The 21,045-nt window shown below is 39.5% G+C and overlaps 1 protein-coding gene across 11 annotated transcripts in view; it reads right to left on the reverse strand.

Annotated features, from left to right (window-relative positions):
• Window positions 1-21,045, reverse strand: part of ABLIM2 (actin binding LIM protein family member 2) — a 341,805-nt gene that overhangs the window by 69,774 nt on the left and 250,986 nt on the right. For all 11 annotated transcript variants that reach the window (XM_075752584.1, XM_075752582.1, XM_075752581.1 and 8 more), the window contains exons 3-6: window positions 18,768-18,951; window positions 9,536-9,651; window positions 4,642-4,768; window positions 2,534-2,627 (exon numbers count right to left, since the gene is read on the reverse strand). In XM_075752584.1, the coding sequence (XP_075608699.1) occupies window positions 2,534-2,627; window positions 4,642-4,768; window positions 9,536-9,651; window positions 18,768-18,951 (521 nt within the window). The remainder of the gene's footprint in view (window positions 1-2,533; window positions 2,628-4,641; window positions 4,769-9,535; window positions 9,652-18,767; window positions 18,952-21,045) is intronic.

The raw sequence follows: 21,045 nt of genomic DNA on the forward strand, positions 1-21,045 counted from the left end.
AAGGGAGACAATACTATAAAATCTGGGCACAGAATAATTGTGGAAGCAGCTGTCCTCCTGACATTATCACAGAAATCAGAGATGGAAAAAATCCTATTAGGTCATATAGTCCCTCCCTTTGTCATTGCAGGACTGTTCCCTAACGTAGATTTTCCAGTGCCTTGTCCAATGTTGTTTTAATACGATCTAAGTGATAGCTTCCAGCAGCTCCCTTGGGAGACAATTCCTCTGCCTAATAAGTATCACTGTCAAGATTTTCCCCCACTTTAAATAGCAATTTGCCCTATTAGTTCTGTGTATCTCCAGATTTTATTCAGGATGGTAAAAAGAAATACTGAAGTTTTGAAAAATGTTTCAGGATTCCAGACAATTCCACAAAAAAATACATCCTACAACAAAAAGCAGCCATAACTACTTTTTATTTTTTCTGTCCTCCTGACCAGGAGATACACGAATATATCGACAAGCCATCCAGCAACAAACACAGCCTGAGTTCGATACCAGACAGATGGAAGAATCAGCCCCAATTCCAAGCCTTTTGAGCTAGTTTCCATATTGTTCTAACAAGCCTCCAGACATTAAATATCATTGTACCTGTTCAAATCCATTGCCTGCTTCACACTAACTTCATCCTGTCTTTCCTGTCTGATAATGACACTGATGCTGCTGGGCTTTTTACAGATCACAAAAGTCCTTTCTCCTCATCTGCCCTTCTCTTTTTTAAAAAGTTTTCAGAATCTTGCATCAGTATTTTTTCCACAGATAAATGCCACAGCCTTCAATTGAAGGCGCTCCCAGCCTGCGCCAGTACCAAAGTAAGAAGAGAATCAGTGCTACAGCACTGTCATCAGGGCAACATTGGGGAAGAGGAGAGGAGGGGGCACACATGCACCAACCAAAAACATCACCTAGAACTACAATGATGGACGTAATCAGTCATGGTAAAATTCCTACAACAGCTATAAAAGAATTAGTTTTGTTCTTGGTTCATCTGTAATGAAACCAAAGAATTCTCATCATGCTCAGTACGCTCTCATCAAGCAGTTAGAGGAAACAGATACAGCCACACGTGCCCCCAGGTCCCACAAATCCAACTGAGCACTGTTACTATACCAATCTTCTTTTTAAAAAATGCTACCACATAAAAAGAGTATTTTTGTACAGGTATTTCAAGGCAAGAACCAGGACAGAAAAACACAATACTGTGAAGCCAAGAGTCAGCAGAGAAATTGGAGCTTCTGTTCTTCTCCCATCTTCATAGTAATCACTCCCTGCAACCTGCTATGGGTAAGAGTACCCCAAATTTGCGATAGCTTTCACCATGACTTGATGATCCTAGAGGTCTTTTCCAACCTTAAAGATTCTGATTCTATGATTCTATGACACTCTTCTTGCTGCATTCACCTCTCTCATCTATCACATAACTAGTAAGGCAATTAGCTCCACCTTCAAAGCCCACGCCCACTTACTACTTTTCATTCAATGTAAAAGGCTGATGTCTCTGAAAATGTAGCAGTTTCCACTGGTCACCCCTTAAATTTGAAGACTTTTAATGTTTCCTCCTGGTTTGATGCTCCCACTTGTGAGCGCTGTCTGCAAATAGTGAGAAAGCTGTCTTTAGGCTCTTTCAAATCCCTTATTAGAAGTCTGTTTTCTGAGCTGTCTGTAAAAACATTTGATCATGGAAAAGCCACCCATGCACTAACCCATACCACGCCATCTAGTATGGACTCCTTGTTTCCTTCCACTTGCTTCTCAGTCCCTTCCATAGCTATAATTGTCCACCACTTGGATAATTAAGTCTTTGTATGACTCCTTTCTCTTGTGGAAGTCCTTAGGAATTTCTCCAGGCGCTCTGAACTGATGAAGAGACAGGATTAAACTGAGCGATCTGGCGAGCCTCTTCCTAACTACAGTACTGCTAAGGCTTAACAAGATAAAGGGAAAGGGTAGAAAGAAAAAGTGGGTAATTGCTGACATTGACTGGATAAACAAACACTTAGATCCAAAGATAAATTCTATTCAGATCAAAGGAACACGTTCATTGCTGACACTGGGTCAGTTATGTGGAAATCTCTTTTGCATAACGCATAAACTAAACAACCTCCTTGTTTTTTAGAATAACAAACTAAAAAAAAATCCCTGCAACAAAGCTCATTTCTGGGTGCAAAAATACATTTCAAATGATTAATTTCAGTTTTTCCAACAGCTTCACCCTAACTCTGGGGAACATAGAACAGAATCAAAGAGCAGAAATTACAAAAGGAATTTAGGGTATTAAAATGTGCCTGATAACCCATTCACTCATTACTTCTGCCACCTGAACATTCTCCAGTACCACATATATCCATTTAGGGAGTATCAAATCATTAATACAAGAAACAGGAAAGAATTATAGAAAAAATTTCTAGTATTTAATAAAAGTAACATTAAACTATTGCATTAACACCCATTTGTGAGCATTCAACTACACAAAAAAGAGCGAGTCTCTTTGTACACTTTGAGATGTGTTTGAATGACAGTTTCTCCTTACCTCAAGCACTCTTCCTGTGATATACTTTTCACAATTGTCACATCTGATACCAAACTTTGCATGATAGTCCGTTTCGCAGTATGGAACACCATCCCTAGGGAAGAACAACAGGACATTCAGAGATTGCTTAAAGTAGGCTTACAGGTTTACTAGGAGATGATACAGCTAAAAATTATTAATGCTTCGACACTTCACAGGGTGTTTATGGACTTGCCCACCTCCCAAATACCTGTATTTATTAATTTTGTAACAAATTGAACTACTTCGGCCCTTCCAAGTCTACCATGATCGCACTTTGCTACTTCGTCACTGAATTCAGCCATCATCATCTCTCTCCTGGTTGTAACACCGGGTCTCTGAGACCCAGTGCCTCACATCATTTATTTTGGTAGTGTTACTCATTAACTTCATCCATGTGTTTCCCACTTTTTGGAAAAAATAGTTATTTCTACAGATTATTCTCTCCTTTACTTATCATATAATTGTACTTTTAGCTTAGACTACACAGAGTAATTTCTCAACTGACTACCTTGACTGTGAACCAAGCTTTGATTAACACTTAAGTCTTCTGACATTCTTGACTGGACTTGCTTAAAGACAGTCGTGGATTAACCAACTTGGGAACCTGCTCCGTGGAAGCCAGTAATGACTAAGAGACTTCAACCTGAGCAGCAGCAGAGATCTTGCAGTACATTCATGCAGATGTGAACAGTTATTCCACCACCACAAGTGATTTAAGATAATGTACAATTTAAAAATATGAAGAATAAAACAGAAGTCTTAGCTTTTATTCTAAAAAGTCAGAACTAGAACACTTGGGTTATTGCTCTGAAATGAACCTATTTGTTAATTTTACATTTAGATCACAATTTTAAAAAAATTTACACTTAAGACCATTAAACTGATGAATGAAAATAAATTACTCTAGAAGAAACTGGAGACTCTTCTCCTCTTTCAAAGTGGAAGTTAAACATAGTAAAATATGTTTAGTGTGTTATGTTAAAACAGGCCATGATCAGACAGATTTATTAGCAGAGGCATAATTTTAATGGACATTTCCGTGGAGAAACATAAAAATTAATTTTATAGCATACAAGTTGGATTACTTAGAGACTAACTTATAAGTTATCACAATAACTAATTGAATTAATTGAAACCAGGATGTTTCTTGTCTTGAGTTATTTTGTTTGGCATTTAGCTGAGGATTTGAAAAGAGGACTTCAAAATAACTAGATATTTACAATTTATGGGGGTTTAATTATTAAATAACAAGCAAAAAAAAGCACTGTACCAAAATACAGCAGAGTAGCATAACATCTGAGATAATGCAAAGCCTTATTTAAGAACACCCTTTTATTAAATATTGTTTCTCCAGTGCAAGCTGTGAAATTAAATGTTATACTTGTACTAACCTAAATTCAAAGAATTATTGGAAGTCAGTGGCACATCGCCTCTGGAATTCCACCATCTCTGGGCACTGGTGATTGAGTTACTTTGCTGTTTAAGAAAATTTCATCATATCAACACACTTCTCCAAAGCAGAAATTAATCCCAGGTGCCTTGGCTGGAGAAAGCCCTGTATCTCACTGGACTGATATGAGTGCTGACATGTGACTTGGTCTGCATGTGCTTTGTGCGCCCTCTCATCGCTGTCATCATAGTCAGTCCAAAGCTGACAGCATAAGGGTCTGGAGCAGCACAAAAGCATGATACGTACCTCCTTAATGAACTTTTTGACAACAGTTTTGCTTATGTGAAGCACATGGAGGGTATAATATCTGCTAGTTCACATTACAGCATCACACAAAGTCAGACAACTAAGGGCGTATCTATAGGACTTTGAAGCTTACTCCACCCATTGCCTTTCCATAGCATAGCTGCTTTGGCAAGTCTCATTCCAGGTAAATGGACAAATTTGACTTCTACTTTTCTTCACTGGATTTCTTCTGCTTTTAATACAATCTAGATAATAATTTAGATAATTTTTAATCTTTTATATATCTCCAAACATTCATAAATAAAAACTAAAGTATATGCAATGCTAAATTAATTATTTGGTATGAAAAGAATGCTGAAAACGAGTGAAAATGCTCCTCTACTCAACTTACTTGCTGATGTACTCTGCATTCAGCAGCTTGCCACAGGTACTGCACTTAAAACAGCCCAAATGCCAGTGTTTGTCCAAGGCAACCAATGACTGCCCATTTTTTATTTCTGAACCACAGCCCCCGCAATCTGCAAGAGAAAAATCCAATATGAGTGAATCACACGCTTTAGATGGTCACGCAACAATACTGCTTACTGCAGTGTGAGGATCCACCGGTGTCCCAGTAACACCTCGTGCAGGCTCCAAAGCTTGCTGCTGGCTGCTCACTGATGGATGACAGAGGTGCTGCCCTAATATCACCTTGACATTGCTAGAGGACATGAATCATTAGAAAAAACCCCTAATGACTTAGGTTTCCTAGTGACTTTGGTTTTATTTTAATTAATTTATACTGTATCTAAAAGATAGGAAGTTTTGCTGATTAAGTTTCCAAGCATCGCAAATCAGCCCAATAAAATTAATAAAAAAGACATAAAAGCAATGAGATTAAAACAAATAATTGAACCTTCATATTAGACTTTGCTTCCGGGTCTCAAAGCTTTACTCATAGTTCAAAATTCTTTTTTGCAACTGTAGAAAAAATTTATCTGAAATTCTGATGTGAACTTTTGTAACCAGGGAAAGTACACCAATAGTTGACAGTTACAAATTACTGAATAGTAGTGACATTGCAACACGTGAAAGTGATGGCTGGCTATATATTTATTATAGAAATTGACTTATATAAAGCTCCAAAAAGTTCTAAAGAAAATTAAATGCAAAACATGTCATAAGTAGATAACACAGGCTAAGCTATGCTGCTTAAACAGGCTATATATGAAATAGCTATACTGCCTGTGAAAAATAACCGAGGACAAGTTTTGAGGTTTTTTGTTTTGGTTTAGGTTTTGTTTGTTTTTTCTAAATGACGGATGCTTTTAATTACGGTAGCAAAAGCCAAATCTACTCTCAGCTTCCAGGCCAACAGTCCAGTAGTAAGGGCCCTGTTTAGGGATGCTACATAGACATGGGATTTGATCCTGGGTTTCTATATCCCAAATGAATCCTCTAATACCTGACAGGGTCCAGCTCTCAGTCACTCTTGACTCTGTAAATTCTGGTCTACATATAATTTTCTTACAAAATTTTAAAATAGAATATGTGGAAAAATAGGAACAAACAGCAGTAATAAACTGATTCTATTATCAGTATCTCGGCAATCCTTCTAATTCTCAATATGATTAGATTCTGCATCTTATCTGAAACCATATTTATTAATTATTTTTAGGAATTCTTCATGTATACCAACAATTTGCTAGAGAAAAGACAAAGAAGAGTCATTTAGAGATGCCAGAAGAAAAAAAAAAACACAACAATGTCTTGCATGGAAGAGAAAGATACACAAAAGCATTAAAAAACGACTTATCTAGTTATTAAGAAAGAACTTCAAGCATAGGATCTCATTAAAAGATTTAAACAGTCCTCTTAAAAACTTTCTGATTTAAGAGTCTATTTAGTTGGTTACGTGACCCTAATGAGATGTTCTGCTAGTGCCATTGTAAATGTTTAATTTCTGAGTGCACAACAATAACAGATAGTTCTTATTTTCCTTTTGTGGATTTGGAATGGATTAAGAGAGCAATAATTGCCTCTCTAATGTCACCCTGTAGAGTACCAATATGTGGAAAAGTGTGTGTGCACCAGAGATCAGAACATTTGAATTTTGCTAATAAAAGAGAACATTTGGGGGTGTGTCTGGATTTAGTCCTACAAGACAATAAATACTGCAGTATCTATCCTTTAACTGCAATAAGAAATTTGGTTGTGATCCCCCCTGCACCAGGAGTTCATCTGGCAATCTAATTTAATCTCACTGGTTTAAGGTTTATTTCACAAACTTAATACAACATCGTGTGCTGAGATATCATTCACCTTTCATCTGGTTTATGCCTGGGTGGGCAGAAATGCAGCATTTTGTGAGCTACATTTTTATTCCTAACTGCTATTTTCTCTGTTAAGTTCCAGATAATTAAAAACAAATATTGTGGTTGCTATGCCAACAGTGCCTATTGATGCAACGTCCTTGTCTTCCTGTCTTGGATGCAGGATCCTTTGGTGACTCACCTAATTTCAACCAATAACTCTGCAGAATACATCAATTTGCTGCTATATGTCGATATTCTTCCCCGAGTACTCTTTCAACATCAACACTGCCACAACAGGTTTTCACAGCTAGCATTTTATAAAAGAAACAAAACAGGTAGGTAGGTATTTATACAATAATACAAAATTCAAGGACTCAGGCAAAAAGCAAATATTAGACATTCTTCATTTCTTCCAAACGTAATGCATAAAGGAGGTCAAAACTAAAGTGGGAGGATGAAAATAGGACTGGTCAGAAGGGGCAGTGATGTTGGTGCTGGGTCCCAAGAGATGTCCTAAAAGCATTCTTGAGCTCAAGTCAGAGATAAATAGGCCAACAAATAACATACACAGTATGTATCAGGCAGTTCTGAGACAAGAGGAAAGCTGATGTAACAGTGGGGCAACATATCACTTGGTCCTTGACACAGCTTGCTTGAAGTCACGTGTTTTTGTGCACTACTGTTCTTTTATAAAAAGAACTGTTCGGTTAAAACATGAAGGTCTTTTCCAAGAAGAGTGTTGTTAACACAAGGAGACACTAACACCATTTATTGCTTTGTGTAATATGTAGCATACCTACAGACAGCCATTCTGGACTTTCAATTTTCCAGTTCAAACAAGATGTCTCTGACACTGCTTTTTTATTCCTGAAACACTGGTTCTAGCCTAGGGATTAGGTGCTTGGAAAACAGGTGGTATTACATATTGCCCCTTCCCACATTACATATTAATCTGAACGCTTCCCAAATTCTTTATTATCTTTTTAGATATTTCCTTAATTTTCTGTGTATTGTCACTGGTCAGGCTCTTGCATATCCTGCTACATATACATGCACGCACCTCTATGTATTTGTGGCTGCAGTGCTTCCCATTGACCCATCAAAGCTCTATTCCTCACACCAAGGAAGGATTATACCATTGCTACCCAATTTCCTGAGTCCCATGAGCTCCACAGCTCCTGGGTCAGCTGGATGCCGCATGTCACCATGACATCAGACGATGCTGGCCTGCAGCTGCACTGCAAGACACTGGGGAAATGGGAGTAAGGAAGAGATAAGAAAGGATATAGTCTACAATATAAGTCTACTCTATAAGGAGGATATTTATCTGGGATCCTGGCAACATCATGGCATAATTTACTTGCAGGCCAGATATGGACTTCAGTTTGCCTTTTGAGAAGTCATTAATATCTATCAGCTCACCCATCAGTACATCGTTTGAAAAGCAGAGCTGGTTAGTCTCGGGTGAAGATGAGAACAAATTCCTTTAGAAGTCGAGTCTACAGTGTGGCAGATATCATCCAAGCTTGAACCAAAGCTCTTAACTAATTCCACTGAAACCTATCGAAAGACTTCATCCATTTCTAATGAGATTTAAAGCAGACCTGTATCTGAGGTTTAAATACAGACATTTGAGATTTTATTTGGGGAAAAGCTAAGCTTTTGTTTTCCAAGGTCAGGTTTTGCCACAAAGACATGCTTCCAGTGCTGTTTCCCTTTGAGGTAAGACCTGAGAGTGCTGAGGAAATGCAATGCAAGAAAAACTCTCCATGGGGTGCGTGTGTGTACAGAGAAAGGGAATGTAAATACATTACAAGATTCTGTATCACAGATAATCAAATGAAGCTGTTCTGTCAGTACTCAACCATGCAAATGATGTCCATTAAAGTCAAAGGCACTTCTCCCATATGACAAGGAGACAGACGATAGGCCATTAAAGTATGGATCTGCAAAATGCAGCCAGCCGACATGGCTGAGGATGATCCATTTCTGGAAAAAGTGACATGAGAAAGCACCTGAGAGGGCCATCCCCTTCCCAAAAAGGGAACGGCATTAGCAAGAGAGGAATCAGCATAGCTTCTCTCACTGCATTCACACAGCAGCTTTTGCTGAGAAACTGGAGAAAGAAGATGGTGAAAACTTCTCTACAGAGATGTAGGGGGAAAAACAGAAAAGAGAAAAAAAAAAAATAAAAAGAGAGATTACTTCCTGAAGTGGGCTGGATTCCTTATATACAAAGATGAGCAATCTACAGGGCACTTCCTCAGCCATGTCAAATCCAGCTCGATGTGATGTGATAGTCATTAAAAATATTTCCATCTTTGCTGTTTAATTGAATTGCTGTTGCTGTTTAATTACATAAAGGCAGTGGTTGACTGTTAAAGCACAGCAGCTCAGCAGAGGAACAGAGTTCACAGCGACAACGCCACTCTATGATCTGCTGCAAAAAAGGTGGTATGAGAAGACTACATTTCTTCTCTGCGGTGTTTGTATCTTCTGATAGTACATGACAGTACTGAGGTCATGGCAAATGTCCCCCGGTCACGTTGTACACATTAACACTTCCTGTGTAGTATTTAGCCATGCAGCCCTGCCACTGATATTTTCTGAAGCAATACTGGAAGACTTACAAATTTTTAAATCTCATGTTAGATTTTATTTTAGCTGGGGTTGGACTAAATCCTCAAAAATATTAACATCTATATTACACCTTTCTCCAAATAATTTGATTTACTCCAGTTTTAATCAAACGTTTTGAGAAGTTCTGTGTATTGTTAATCCTATGATGGCACCATTTGTGATTCTTTTTAATATCAGACTTTCTCAGAAAACGAGCATATACTTTTTCACATGACTGCATTGTATTTCTTGACACCTTTTATGCAGCATAGTGGCAGAAATTCCAGTTACACACATTGGTGTAGAATTTTATTCTTCAAACCTGTGCAGACTAAGAAGTGCCAACAGAAAAGAGCAGGAACCCCTACTTACTTCGCAGGTTCTGCACAGGGAAAGAGCCGGTGCTGCTGGAAGGGGGCAGGGAACATTTCTGGCAGATGCACTCCTTCCCGTTAAAAGTTACCCGGTCGCCCGCAGGGAAAGGCAGCCTACAACAGAGGAAACACAAGCAAACAGGTTACAGTCTCACGCCTTTATCAAAACAAAATATCTTTCCATAAAGGGACTGTTTATTACTCTGGTTTCTTTTTCTCTGCTTGTCCAGTTCTCATTCACAGTTTTTCAGCCGCTTGGAGGCTGCGGTATTGAAGGGACATTTCAAACAGACAATTCCAAATGCAGATGTTACAGCTACTTAGAAAAAAAAAATATCTAAAGCTACAAAGACACATTGAGCACTCAAGTAGAAATCTTTGTGTATCTAAGAAATGTAGCATCAGCAAGGGTTGATCACTAACCGGATCAGTTACAGAATGAAAATAAAATTGGCATTACAGGGAGTAAGTGCAGGCAAAAGCAGCTGCTTTTATGTTGTTAAAATGCTGCATGAGAGTGATGACTTTTATATGTTAAAAAAACAGCACTTGTCCTCCCAACTTTGACTATATGAAAGTCCTTCTCTGCTCAGAAAGCAAATGCTGGTGAACTCTCATAGGAGAAAATTCATCCCGGTTATAAAACCCGAAGCATCTACATTACGTGTCTGCACCACTCAACAACCGCTCTCCTTACACATAATTAAATCCTTCCTTTTTATCAATGTCCTTAAAAAAACAAAGCTTTCCACTGTGAGCTTTCTTGTCTGGGCACAGAAACTGCTGAGGTTTTTTCTCTAAGATGACCAGATGGATAAATCATTTTGTAATGCAGCAAAAGATGATGAGGATTTAGAAACACATTTCAGTCCACCCAAAGCTCATGTCCAACTAAATCCCAAGTGAGCATGAAAATATGGCTTAAGTGGGGCACAAACATAATGTGGGCCTTCTGCCTCATGGTGAAGTCCATCCAATTAGATTATTTCATTAACATTTCCTTGAAACTCTGCATGACATTCCCCCACAAACGCTACCAAATTCATACCGAGAGGTTGTCTTCACTACAAAAGCCACACAAATACTTCTTTCTAAGCATAAATATTATTTAGCTCCCTAAACCACCCAAAAGTGGCTTATTCTACATTTGTGTTGCATTTGAAAGAAAATTTTTATTACTTAAAAAGATAAAAAAAAAGCAATGCTGTCCTTTGTTTCTAAATAGTGTTACTAAAATCTATTTTAAACCAGCTAAATAATTGTTCAACACAGTCATCTGTTTTGGATCATAGGCAATACTTTAAAAATTATAGGGACACATTGAGTTTAAATATTTTTATATCGTTGGGTATATGATAATGAATTCTGCTTTTCACCTCTTTTTTTTTTCCTTCACTAATGCCTTAACACTCTAAATACTTGCTACTTTCTTACTCACCTAAAGTTAAGCTAAGGAAAAATATTTTATGGAAATAGCCTTTAAAATTGTCTTGCTCTTTGACGTAACTAAATGCTCCAGGTGTGATTCTGACACAAACAGTCTAATGCCATGTTAGTACAGATCCAGGAGCCCTAAATTTCCACCTGTTCAAGAGAGGATTTTCTATCATGAACTTTGCTCAATAACCTGATCAGAAGAAGTCAATACTCTCTCTACTATAACAGACAGGATTTAGATTAGATGTTAGGAAGAAATTCTTTGCTGTGAGGGTGGTGAGGCACTGGAACAGGTTGCCCAGAGAGGTTGTGGATGCCCCATCCCTGGAAGTGTTCAAGGCCAGGTTGGATGGGGCTTTGGACAATGTGGTCTAGTGGAGGGTGTCCCTGCCCATGGCAGGGGGGTTGGGAGCAGATGATCTTTAAGGTCCCTTCCAACCCAAACCGTTCTATGATTTCATCTTCACTTACAGATACCCATAGATTTATTATGACCACTGGTAATTTGCTCTAAATTAAACCCCCACAAAAATGGTAAGCTGCTCCACAGATACAATCACACAACTACACTGCCACACAACTACCCTGACATCTTTTATTCTTATGCACAGTTGCATGCCATGGGCAGGACATTACCATCAAGTATGTTTTTCCATGGTCTTTATAGGGACCAAGACTGGGACTCAGCTAATGACCCAACTGGACTCTGATGAGACATCTCAGGAAAATGGCAGGCTTTGCCTCATTAATAATCCTGGAGATGGGGATGTACTGGAAGTCATGAATGATTCACTGCTCTGAAGAAGTACTGCAATGACCGAACATTCTCGTATCTAGTATATTAGGAGCAGTAGCCAGAGGGAAGGTCAACATATTTTTTGACTCAATGATTTACCTAACAAAAATCTAGCTGAACTTCCAGCTGAACACAGAAGCCCATCTCAAACAGATGCACCAAGCATCAAGTAAAGTAGAAGCAGGGACCGATCACTTTGAACTGGCTTATCTCCATTAGGCAATTAGACAATCTGAAAGAAAATAAGTTAAAACTAGAAGAGAAAAATAGGATAATTGACGTCCTATGGCACAAAGACAGAGCCAGGTAGATGACACCCAGCAAACACGCCAAAGCTCACAGGTACCACAGCATGCCCACAGAGCCTCCTTAGGGGAGAGGGCATGTGGGGGCTTTCCTACTCCATAAACATATCTTCTTTGGTTTACTTTCTGAAAGTTTAGAAACTAATCACTGTGCCCTTCCATTCAGAGAGCAGAGGGCAACACTTTCACTTCTCAATTAAGTTTTCCACGTCTGCAAGACATCTTGCTCTATGAAAGCAGGGAAATCCTCCTTGGAAGTTGTCCACCCAAAGGCACAGGCAGACATTGCCTTCCCTTGCTGGTCTTCCAAACCCATAATTAAGTCTTATCATTTCCGTCACTATTTTGTTCACTGGGAATCGAGAATTCATATACAACACAGTTTGCCAGTATTTCTGTAACATCTGACCTCTCCCTTGCACAAGAAGTCCTGCTCGAGGATTTCAATGCCAGTACGAGTGAAGGCACAACAGAAGGTGGTAACAGTCAATTAACGAGGTTTCAGTTTCCGAGCTGTTTAACTTGTGAGCAGGACTATATATAGTACTGTAGGTTAAGAGCAGTGTATCTGCCTTTGAATATAATGACATCTCACCACCAGTCACCCTCTGAACATTGCTAGGTATGAGTTTTAATTAGCTACTTATCCTTTTAAAAATATTCAGTGTGATGTTCACAGTTTGCTAATCTATTTTTAAAATGAGAATTAAGAGCATCTTTAAAGGAGCTCTCTGAAATGACTTGTAGAATTTTAATACATCTATGATTCGCTTCCCAGTAAATTTTGTTTTATCCACCTGCCTACAATATTTGTAAACCCAGAAATGACTGGAGCTGACCAGCAAAATTATATTGTAAAACATCAAACCACTATCAGCCTAATCCAGGGTAATTGTGTACTGAACCTGAAAGATCTGGTCCCGATTTTGTCCTTCTCGGCATGATGTCTTAACCTATGCAGCTGTGGGCAAGTCATTCAAGCTTTCTCGACCAAAAGAAAATGTTCAATTTTTTTCAGAGCGGAAGGATGGCGTTCTGTTCTTTAAGTTACTGATCTGACTCTGTGGCTGAACAGTCAACTAAATTTGATATAAGAAAATTAACAGAAGCATATGGTCAGGGCTATGAGGAGAGCAAAGCTACTCATTTCAGAACGCCCTTGACGTCCCTGGCCAGATTTAATTCTATCAGAGCTTTAGCTTTCCTAACCTTCTTGGACAATTTCTCTGTATTCCTCCCAGGCTACCTGCACTTGCTTCCACCTTCTGTAGGCTTCCTTGTTGTGTTTGAGTTTGTCCAGGAGCTCCTTGTTCATCCACACAGGCCTCCTGGAATTTTTGCCTGACTTCCTTTTTGTTGGGATGCATCACTCCTGAGCTTGGAGGAGGTGATCTTTGAACACTAACCAGCTTTCTTGGGCCCCTTTTCCCTCCAGGCCTTTGTCCCATGGTACTCTACCAAGCGGGTCCCTGAAGAGGCCAAGGTTCTCCTGAAATCTGGGGTAGTGAGCTTGCTGTGCGTCCTCCTCGCTGCCCTGAGGATCTTGAACTCCACCATTTCATCATCACTACAGCCAAGGCTGCCTTTGAGCTTCACATTCCCCACCAGCTCCTCCTTGTTGATGAGAACAAGGTCCAGCATGGTATCTCTCCTTGTTGGCTTCTCTATCACTTGGAGATCACTCTCTATCACCATCAACGCATTCCAGGAACCTTATGGATTCCTTATGCCATGCTGTGTTATCCCTCCAACAGATACCGTGGTGATTGAAGGCCCCCATGAAGACCAGGGCTTGTGAGCCTGAGGCTGCTCCTATCTGTTTATAGAGGGCCTCATCCACTTGGTCTTCCTGGTCAGGTGGCCTGTTGCAGACCCCCACTATAATGTCCTCTGTCCCTGCCCTCCCTTTAATCCTGACCCATAAGCTCTCGGTCAGCTCCTCACCCATCCCCAGGCAGAGCTCCATGCACTCCAGCTGGTCATTGACATAGAGATGACACCCCCTCCTCGTCTGCCCTGCCCATCCTTCCTAAAGAGCCTGTATCCTTCCATCCCAACACTCCATATGTGTTGGAATACACAAAAGCTTTCAGCTTCTTTCTAGAAATAATAGTGCTATACATAGGACTATAAAACCCTCTGCTGGAAAAAAAAAAAAGTTTTCAGTTTTCTAGATTTTTATATTCAACTGCCTGGTCACAGTGAATTACCTTCTTGAAAATAATAGAAATACAGAGAGAACTTTTAGATCTGTGTGTAGCACAAAATCCCTTGGAGAATAGGTAACTGCCTCTTGCCCCTCCACATATTATTCACCTCTACATGGCATATATTCAACTTCTGTTGATATGGTGTTTCAAGAGAAAACTTCCTAAATTCAGACAAAACATAGAACTTAGTTATCCAAATTCTGTAAAGGAAACACTAATCCAGAACCTATGTGCTAATTTATCCCCAAGCTAAGAGTCAAATTTTCCTTCTTTCTTCATTATTTACATGTCACAAAAAGCTGTATTTTTCCAACTTATAGTTACAAGAATACTTAAATTAAAGGGATAACAATTATATACATTCCTCCAACTGGGTGAATAAACACACCGCCCCCTCCTGAACTTTACCAGTTATATTAACCCATAAAACCAAATGCCAGATTTTTCATACCCTAGGCACACACAGGACATCAATACCATTGAAATCAAATACAGAGTCCATGTATAGTACAACCTAATGCAGACCATACGTCTTACATATGATTAACTTATCACACTAAGACTTCTCCTGAAAATTCCATTTTCAAAACTAGTATCACAGGTACAATTACCCATTGCTTTTTGAAAGACTCAATTTCCTGTCCTTTTCTATCCTGCATAAGATACTCCTGGGAGCCATACAGTCCTGTCTCTGATAGCCATCTAAGAACTGTGTGCACAAGTTTAATAAAACTCAGCTTCTATTGCAACAGATAGCCCTAATTTTCTCCATCTCTCTATTTCACTCTTACAAACACACGGACCTTTCAAAGGAAATGTCTTTGGCAGCCCTCTGCAGGGCACAGTTCCTTCCAGTTAATGGAACTGTAAGAATAAGATCGCTCATCCACTTCCTGGGAATTCAGAGTAGGCAGTTAATATGCAACATTTTTGAATATATGTTGTTATTCTTCTACTCATTCCTAGTTTTAGGCATTATCATCCCAAAACACAAAAGCAGAAAACAAGTTTCACTAGACTACGAACAGCACTGGAAGAAGAAAGGACTAAGTCCTCAATCTTTACGCCAGCAGAGCAAACATGCAATTAAAACCTGAATTTGTTTAACAGCCACCTGGTCAATGCAAGATAGAGAGAAACAATCCCATAGGACGATACATTATACTATACTTTTAATAGTTTTTCTCTGAATACTACTTCATTTTTTTCACACTTTGACCTGTGGCTGCCCAGGGCAATAGCATCTGAGTCCCAAGGGATGCCCAGGGAAGAGCTGGCTTTCTAACACACAAGCTTTTTCAGAGAGGAGGGCAGCAGCTTGTCACCGCAGTGCAGAGGGCACCAGGGAATACAGCTCTTTTCTGGGACACCGGGCCACGTGGCGTTCAAAAGTAGTAATACCTCCAGAAAATGTAATCACTCCAGAAAACAAATGGGTTTGTGTTATGGCTTTGTCCCACTGCTCCAGCTAGCTTTTCCCACTGATTTTACCATCTGAAGCAATATACACTCCCCGCCCCCCAGTTTCTATTAAAATCTTATCTTCTCTGAAAATAAGAAAAAAAGGAGTTGCTACTGTGACTGGTTCAACGCAGGAACAGTTTAAAAGCGTTACTTCAGAGCTACAGAAATACAGGTTCTAAAAGTGCTCATTTAAAGTGCTTAACAATCCTGCACCACTCTGGAGACCCAAGTCATGAGCGCACAGTGCCTTCTGCTGCCAGTGTTTGCCTGCGGAAGTTGGTAAGGGTCTTGCTTCGTTTCTATGAGAGCAGGATCAGCCCCACTGTCAGGCCATCATCACCTCTCAAGTTCATACCGCTCTGGAAATCAGATTTCTAACAGAGCACCCACATTAAAGTCCAGCTGTAAAAGGCAACATCAGATGCAGTTTGCGTGATGAGCCAACTGCCTCAGACAGCCTGCTTTTGGCCCATTATTTCAGGTTTCTGCCCATCTGTACGCAATAAGGACACAAATGGTACTCCTGATTCTTCCCACCAAAGAAAATGCCAAAGTAGAGCACTTTACAATCCTGTACCTCAAATCAAATGGTTCTATTTTTTTGCCTTTTAATATTTTTTTAAACAAAGAAAAAGTTATTTTTTCTGCTTATACCACTTGCATTTACAGTCTACCTAGCTTATTTTTACTAAGGATATCACTCAATAAAATAAATGATGATGATGTGTAGATAGGACACTCTTTCCTGTAAAAAATATAAATTATGTCTGGCTTGTAAAGACTGGGGTAATTGAAGCAATGCTGATTTAGAGCAGTTGAAGACCTGGTCCAGTTTTTTTACTATAAACAAATGACAGGACTCTTCTGTTGCTCTGCACCACAAGTCAGTGTTATAACCCCCCTGGGAGACACTAATTGAATCCTGCTAGTCAGAAGGGCGTTAGTTGGCTCTGATAAAGACAACATGAATTTGTGTGTCCTTCTAAGGAAAGCAACGCAAGCAGATTTGCATCTTTCTACTGAAGTTTTAGATAGCAGCAATTGGAAACTTCATCAGTGAAATAGCTTTTAATCCAACTATTTACTTATACAGAAGGTTAGGGAATATCTCTGAATATTTTTTTTTTTTCTATGAAATACTGTTGTATCAGGAACTTCATTTTTTAAAAGCTTTAGCAAGTCTTCAATACACATGGTATGTGTAGCGTGTTCTAGTGAGTACTTTCACAGTATTGCAATTCAGCTCACCTGAATTGTTAGGTACCTAAGAATAAGTAGCTAAGTCATGTGAAAAATTGTTCTGAATTGCCAGGGAAACAAGACAAATTGTACCACCAAGCTCCAAACTATCAGCTGAAGGACTGACTAAATAAAGCAGGAGGTTGGTATATGCAACAGCCTGACTGAACCCTGAGGTAGGTACCGTGCTGCTAAGTACAGGAACACACAGGTAAATGATTTATGCCTCGATGCTAAACGCTAATGGTGCGGCTGAGGATACAAGCACATTTAATAGGAAAATGGAATCAGCCAGTTTTAGCTTTTCTCTTAAATGAAGAAGTACCTCACTTTACAGAAGGTACCCGTGCTAAGAAGAAAGGTACCAAGAATTAGCTGTGCTTATCTGCAGAAGAGCTGTAATACTGACAGGCTGCAGGCCAAGAGCATGTGCAGTCAGCAGTTAACTCAGGAGATCCACAATTAGCCAATTAAATCATCTTTCCTCCTATTTAAAAATAATAATTAAAAAGGTGGTTTTTTTCTTATCTTTACCCTTCACGTTTGTTTAAAGTATCCAAAAGGAAAAAAATCTCCTATTAAAAATAGCAAAACTTGGACAAAATTTAATATAACAAAGGCTTGTCAGTCGCTGAGTCTTCCCCTTAACATGGCTATATAATTATTCCTGCAATTGATATATTAAGTTGATATCCTGCCATGAACCACGGCTGTTCTGGAATTCAAAGTCCTGCTTCTGCACAGGCACAGGAGGACATCTGAGCTCGGGAGCCCTACGAGCTGGGCAGATGGCCACAGCGACATGGACACGCTGGTTTTGGACAGCACAGCCACCCGAACGTGGCACCAGCACATAAAGCATCTACAATGTGGTGCATCCGTGCCCTGCTGTGCCTTCTCTTTGAACATGGCGTCACTTCTCTGGTACTGCTAAAGGCTCGAGTTTAGCCAGAAAAATTATAACAGCATTTCCATTTCCTTCAAACTACTATAACAGTGCATATGTGAAGGCTTGGTGGACTTCAAGTTTCTTCCTGAAGTCTTCAACAGATTTGTTTGTGCTATTTCCACGGAAGAGGATTAAGATGCAGGTCAAATGGACATCAATCACTTGTACTGCAGAGCCTGCAAACATCCCCACCAATACCGGGTCGCAACATCGCGCACACCCACGTGGGAATGATCCCACTTAACTACGCTGGGCTGTAGTGGGGGAAAACGTTGTGTGCTGTGTCACTTGTCACCTCCATGGCTGCTGGAGACCCTCAGTGAAATCTCACACGTACGTAAGTGTTTGTGAGTCCAGGACCTTTCTGTCCTGTTTTAAATGACTATTGGAGTTTCTGGGAAGCAGCACTGTGAAACTTTGGGTTAAAGCTATTAATACGGTATCCACTCGGCTCACCGAAGACTCAGCCACTGGCATTGGAATCCTTTGTAACTTCAGTCAACAACAGACAAAATAGTCAACAAAACACAAACTAGCAGACACTGGAGAAATAAAGCAACATTTGGGGCAAAAGGTCTGATGGCAGAGGCGGTGGCAGTTTCTCAAGTACTTTGAAAATCTCACACCATAAAACAGAAAAAGCATTTGAAAAAAAATGAGGTACTAAGAATATGTTTTTTTTTAAAAAAAAACACTATTACTTTTTAAGGAGTGGATAATAGAAAAGAGAACTATTTTTTTCCCATCTATATGCTATGAGTTTGAATGCCTGGCATTCGTCTGCAAAATCTACTTTTTAAATGAAATACAACTTCATGTAGAAAACATACCTGCAGACAGCACACACAAAACAGTCTGGGTGATAGGTTTTGCCCAGTGCTGAGACCACTTCTCCCTCAATGAATTCATCACAACTGAAGCACCGTGTGCCATAGAGTCTCTGGTAGTCCAAAGTACAGATGTAGTCTCCCTGTCTCACAAAAAATCCTCCTTGAGCAAGGTCGCATCCACAAGCTGCAGGAAGAGAAAAGGCAGACTCAGAAGGCTGGAAAAGGAAAACTCGCTCTCTAAGACAATGCTGATTTTTCAGCAATGATCGGTCTGGTTTCTAGTGGAGCATTTAAGCACTTCAATATATGAGCTTATGATCACAGAACAGTTGTACATCTGAAAAACTTTTATAGTAAATTACTTTCATAGTAAATTACACCAGCAATGTATTTTGTACACTAATAGTTTGGATTTATTCCATGTAAAAATATGAACCTTAGTGCAGATGCTGCTAATACAGAGTTAAGTCTTTAGGAGTCGAGTTCAAGACTAGCATAGACATTACCCACCATTATGTTTAACAGGTTAAAGGAAATGCATAAATGATATAAATCTTCAAAATCTAAAGCACCAATGTTACAAAGAAACGTCTCTGCCAGATTACTCTACAACTGCCTGATATTCCTCCTGGACACAAAAGTGGTTAAAATACTGCTCCCTGTAAGCAGCAGGCTGATGTGCATGGCAACTGCTGTAAACTTCCACAACTGTTTCCAAGATCCTTTTTTAAAATCAGATCTTAACATTTAGCTGATAAACATCACACACCAAGTATGAATTGGAGGGATCTCCAGAACCATCTGCTCCTGGCAAAAGTAGAGCTTTTAATTCTATCTGTCAATTTATATTTTTTAAGCTAAATCTGTAGGAACAGGGTAAAGTTGATTAACCAAAGGCTTGGGAGACTTTTCAGGGGCTTGCTCCACTGCACCAGGGATGGAGCTAGGCTGGCATTTTGAGAATATCTGAGATGGGAAAGGAGAGAAACAACAGTCTGGCTGAAGTCATACAGAAAGAGTCAGATGCAGACGATCTGTATTTAACAGGATCTTTGAAAACAGACTTGAATTGATTTATTCACTTATTTATTTATTTATAACTGAAATTCAAAAAGGTGATTCTGCTGCTGTGCTGACTACTACTTTACTCAAAATCACAGCATCACGTTTGTTACTACGTACTTCTGCTCCTGGGGACGTGCATGTAGGGGAGTGCTATGAGCAGCAAATGGTGCTTTTACAGTCAAACGAGGCTGAACAGATGACCGTGGCAGTGTCACTACTCACATACAGCATGCAAAAGAAGAGTGGGAATGTTGCTTGTCAGATTTGGGCGGTACGTACAAAACTGAGCTGATCAGTCCCTTGGTCCCAAAATAGCAGAGGTATCTAAATGTCTAAAGTTCAAAGCTGAGACTTCTGCTTAGGTACCAGAGAGTCCAAAGGCACTTTGGTTTTTAAATGTAAAGCCTCCCAATTCACACCAAAGCCTGTTTGCAATGCCCGAATCAGTCATTGTGCATCTAAACTATGAGAAACAAGTCTCCAGTAGGCCTGCTCAAGGCACAAACCAACACATAGAAACCCAAGAAAGCACAGGATCCTGTCACATTCATTCAAAAACACATCCAGTCACCTGCCCATTTTTTATCATCTTTCTTAGTAGCTAGAGACCGCAGCACAGGAGGCCCTCTTTAAACCAAGTGGGCATTTAAATCCTGATCTTCTCTCTCCCTGGAGATGGTCCCTACCACTAAGTGACAGAAAACAACAATCATACTGGAGTTGTATTAGTATATGACCAAGAACTGAAGAACCATGAGTTACTTAACCTTTCTTATAAGTCAAAAAAATTCCAATTATATTGCATTTGCCATGGAAAACAACTATGGGTTAGATGATTTACCTTACAATACATTGTTCACGTGCTTTATCACACAGGATCACACACATTTTAACTTAACACACACTTTAATATTTTTCTTTCTCACCCTTGCTCTAATTTTTAGTAAGGACATGCTTTTTGAAGTGTCTTCAAAAATACGGCACGACCTGCTAAATATTATGGGTTTCTTTTAGTCTATGTATTTCACCTGGATATGTACTGGTGTGACAAAACCACAAATCAATTACAGATTTAAGATGCGGCTGAGCAGCACACTGAGCTGATACTAACAACGCACCAGAGCAGTTTGAAACTGCACCATACAGTGTTTAAACCTGCAGAGTGGAAATAAGAGAAAAACATTAAAGGACAAAATTATGTTTCTTAAGTGAG

The sequence above is a fragment of the Balearica regulorum genome, chromosome 4 (assembly GCF_011004875.1).
Source record: "Balearica regulorum gibbericeps isolate bBalReg1 chromosome 4, bBalReg1.pri, whole genome shotgun sequence".
NCBI lineage: Eukaryota > Metazoa > Chordata > Aves > Gruiformes > Gruidae > Balearica > Balearica regulorum.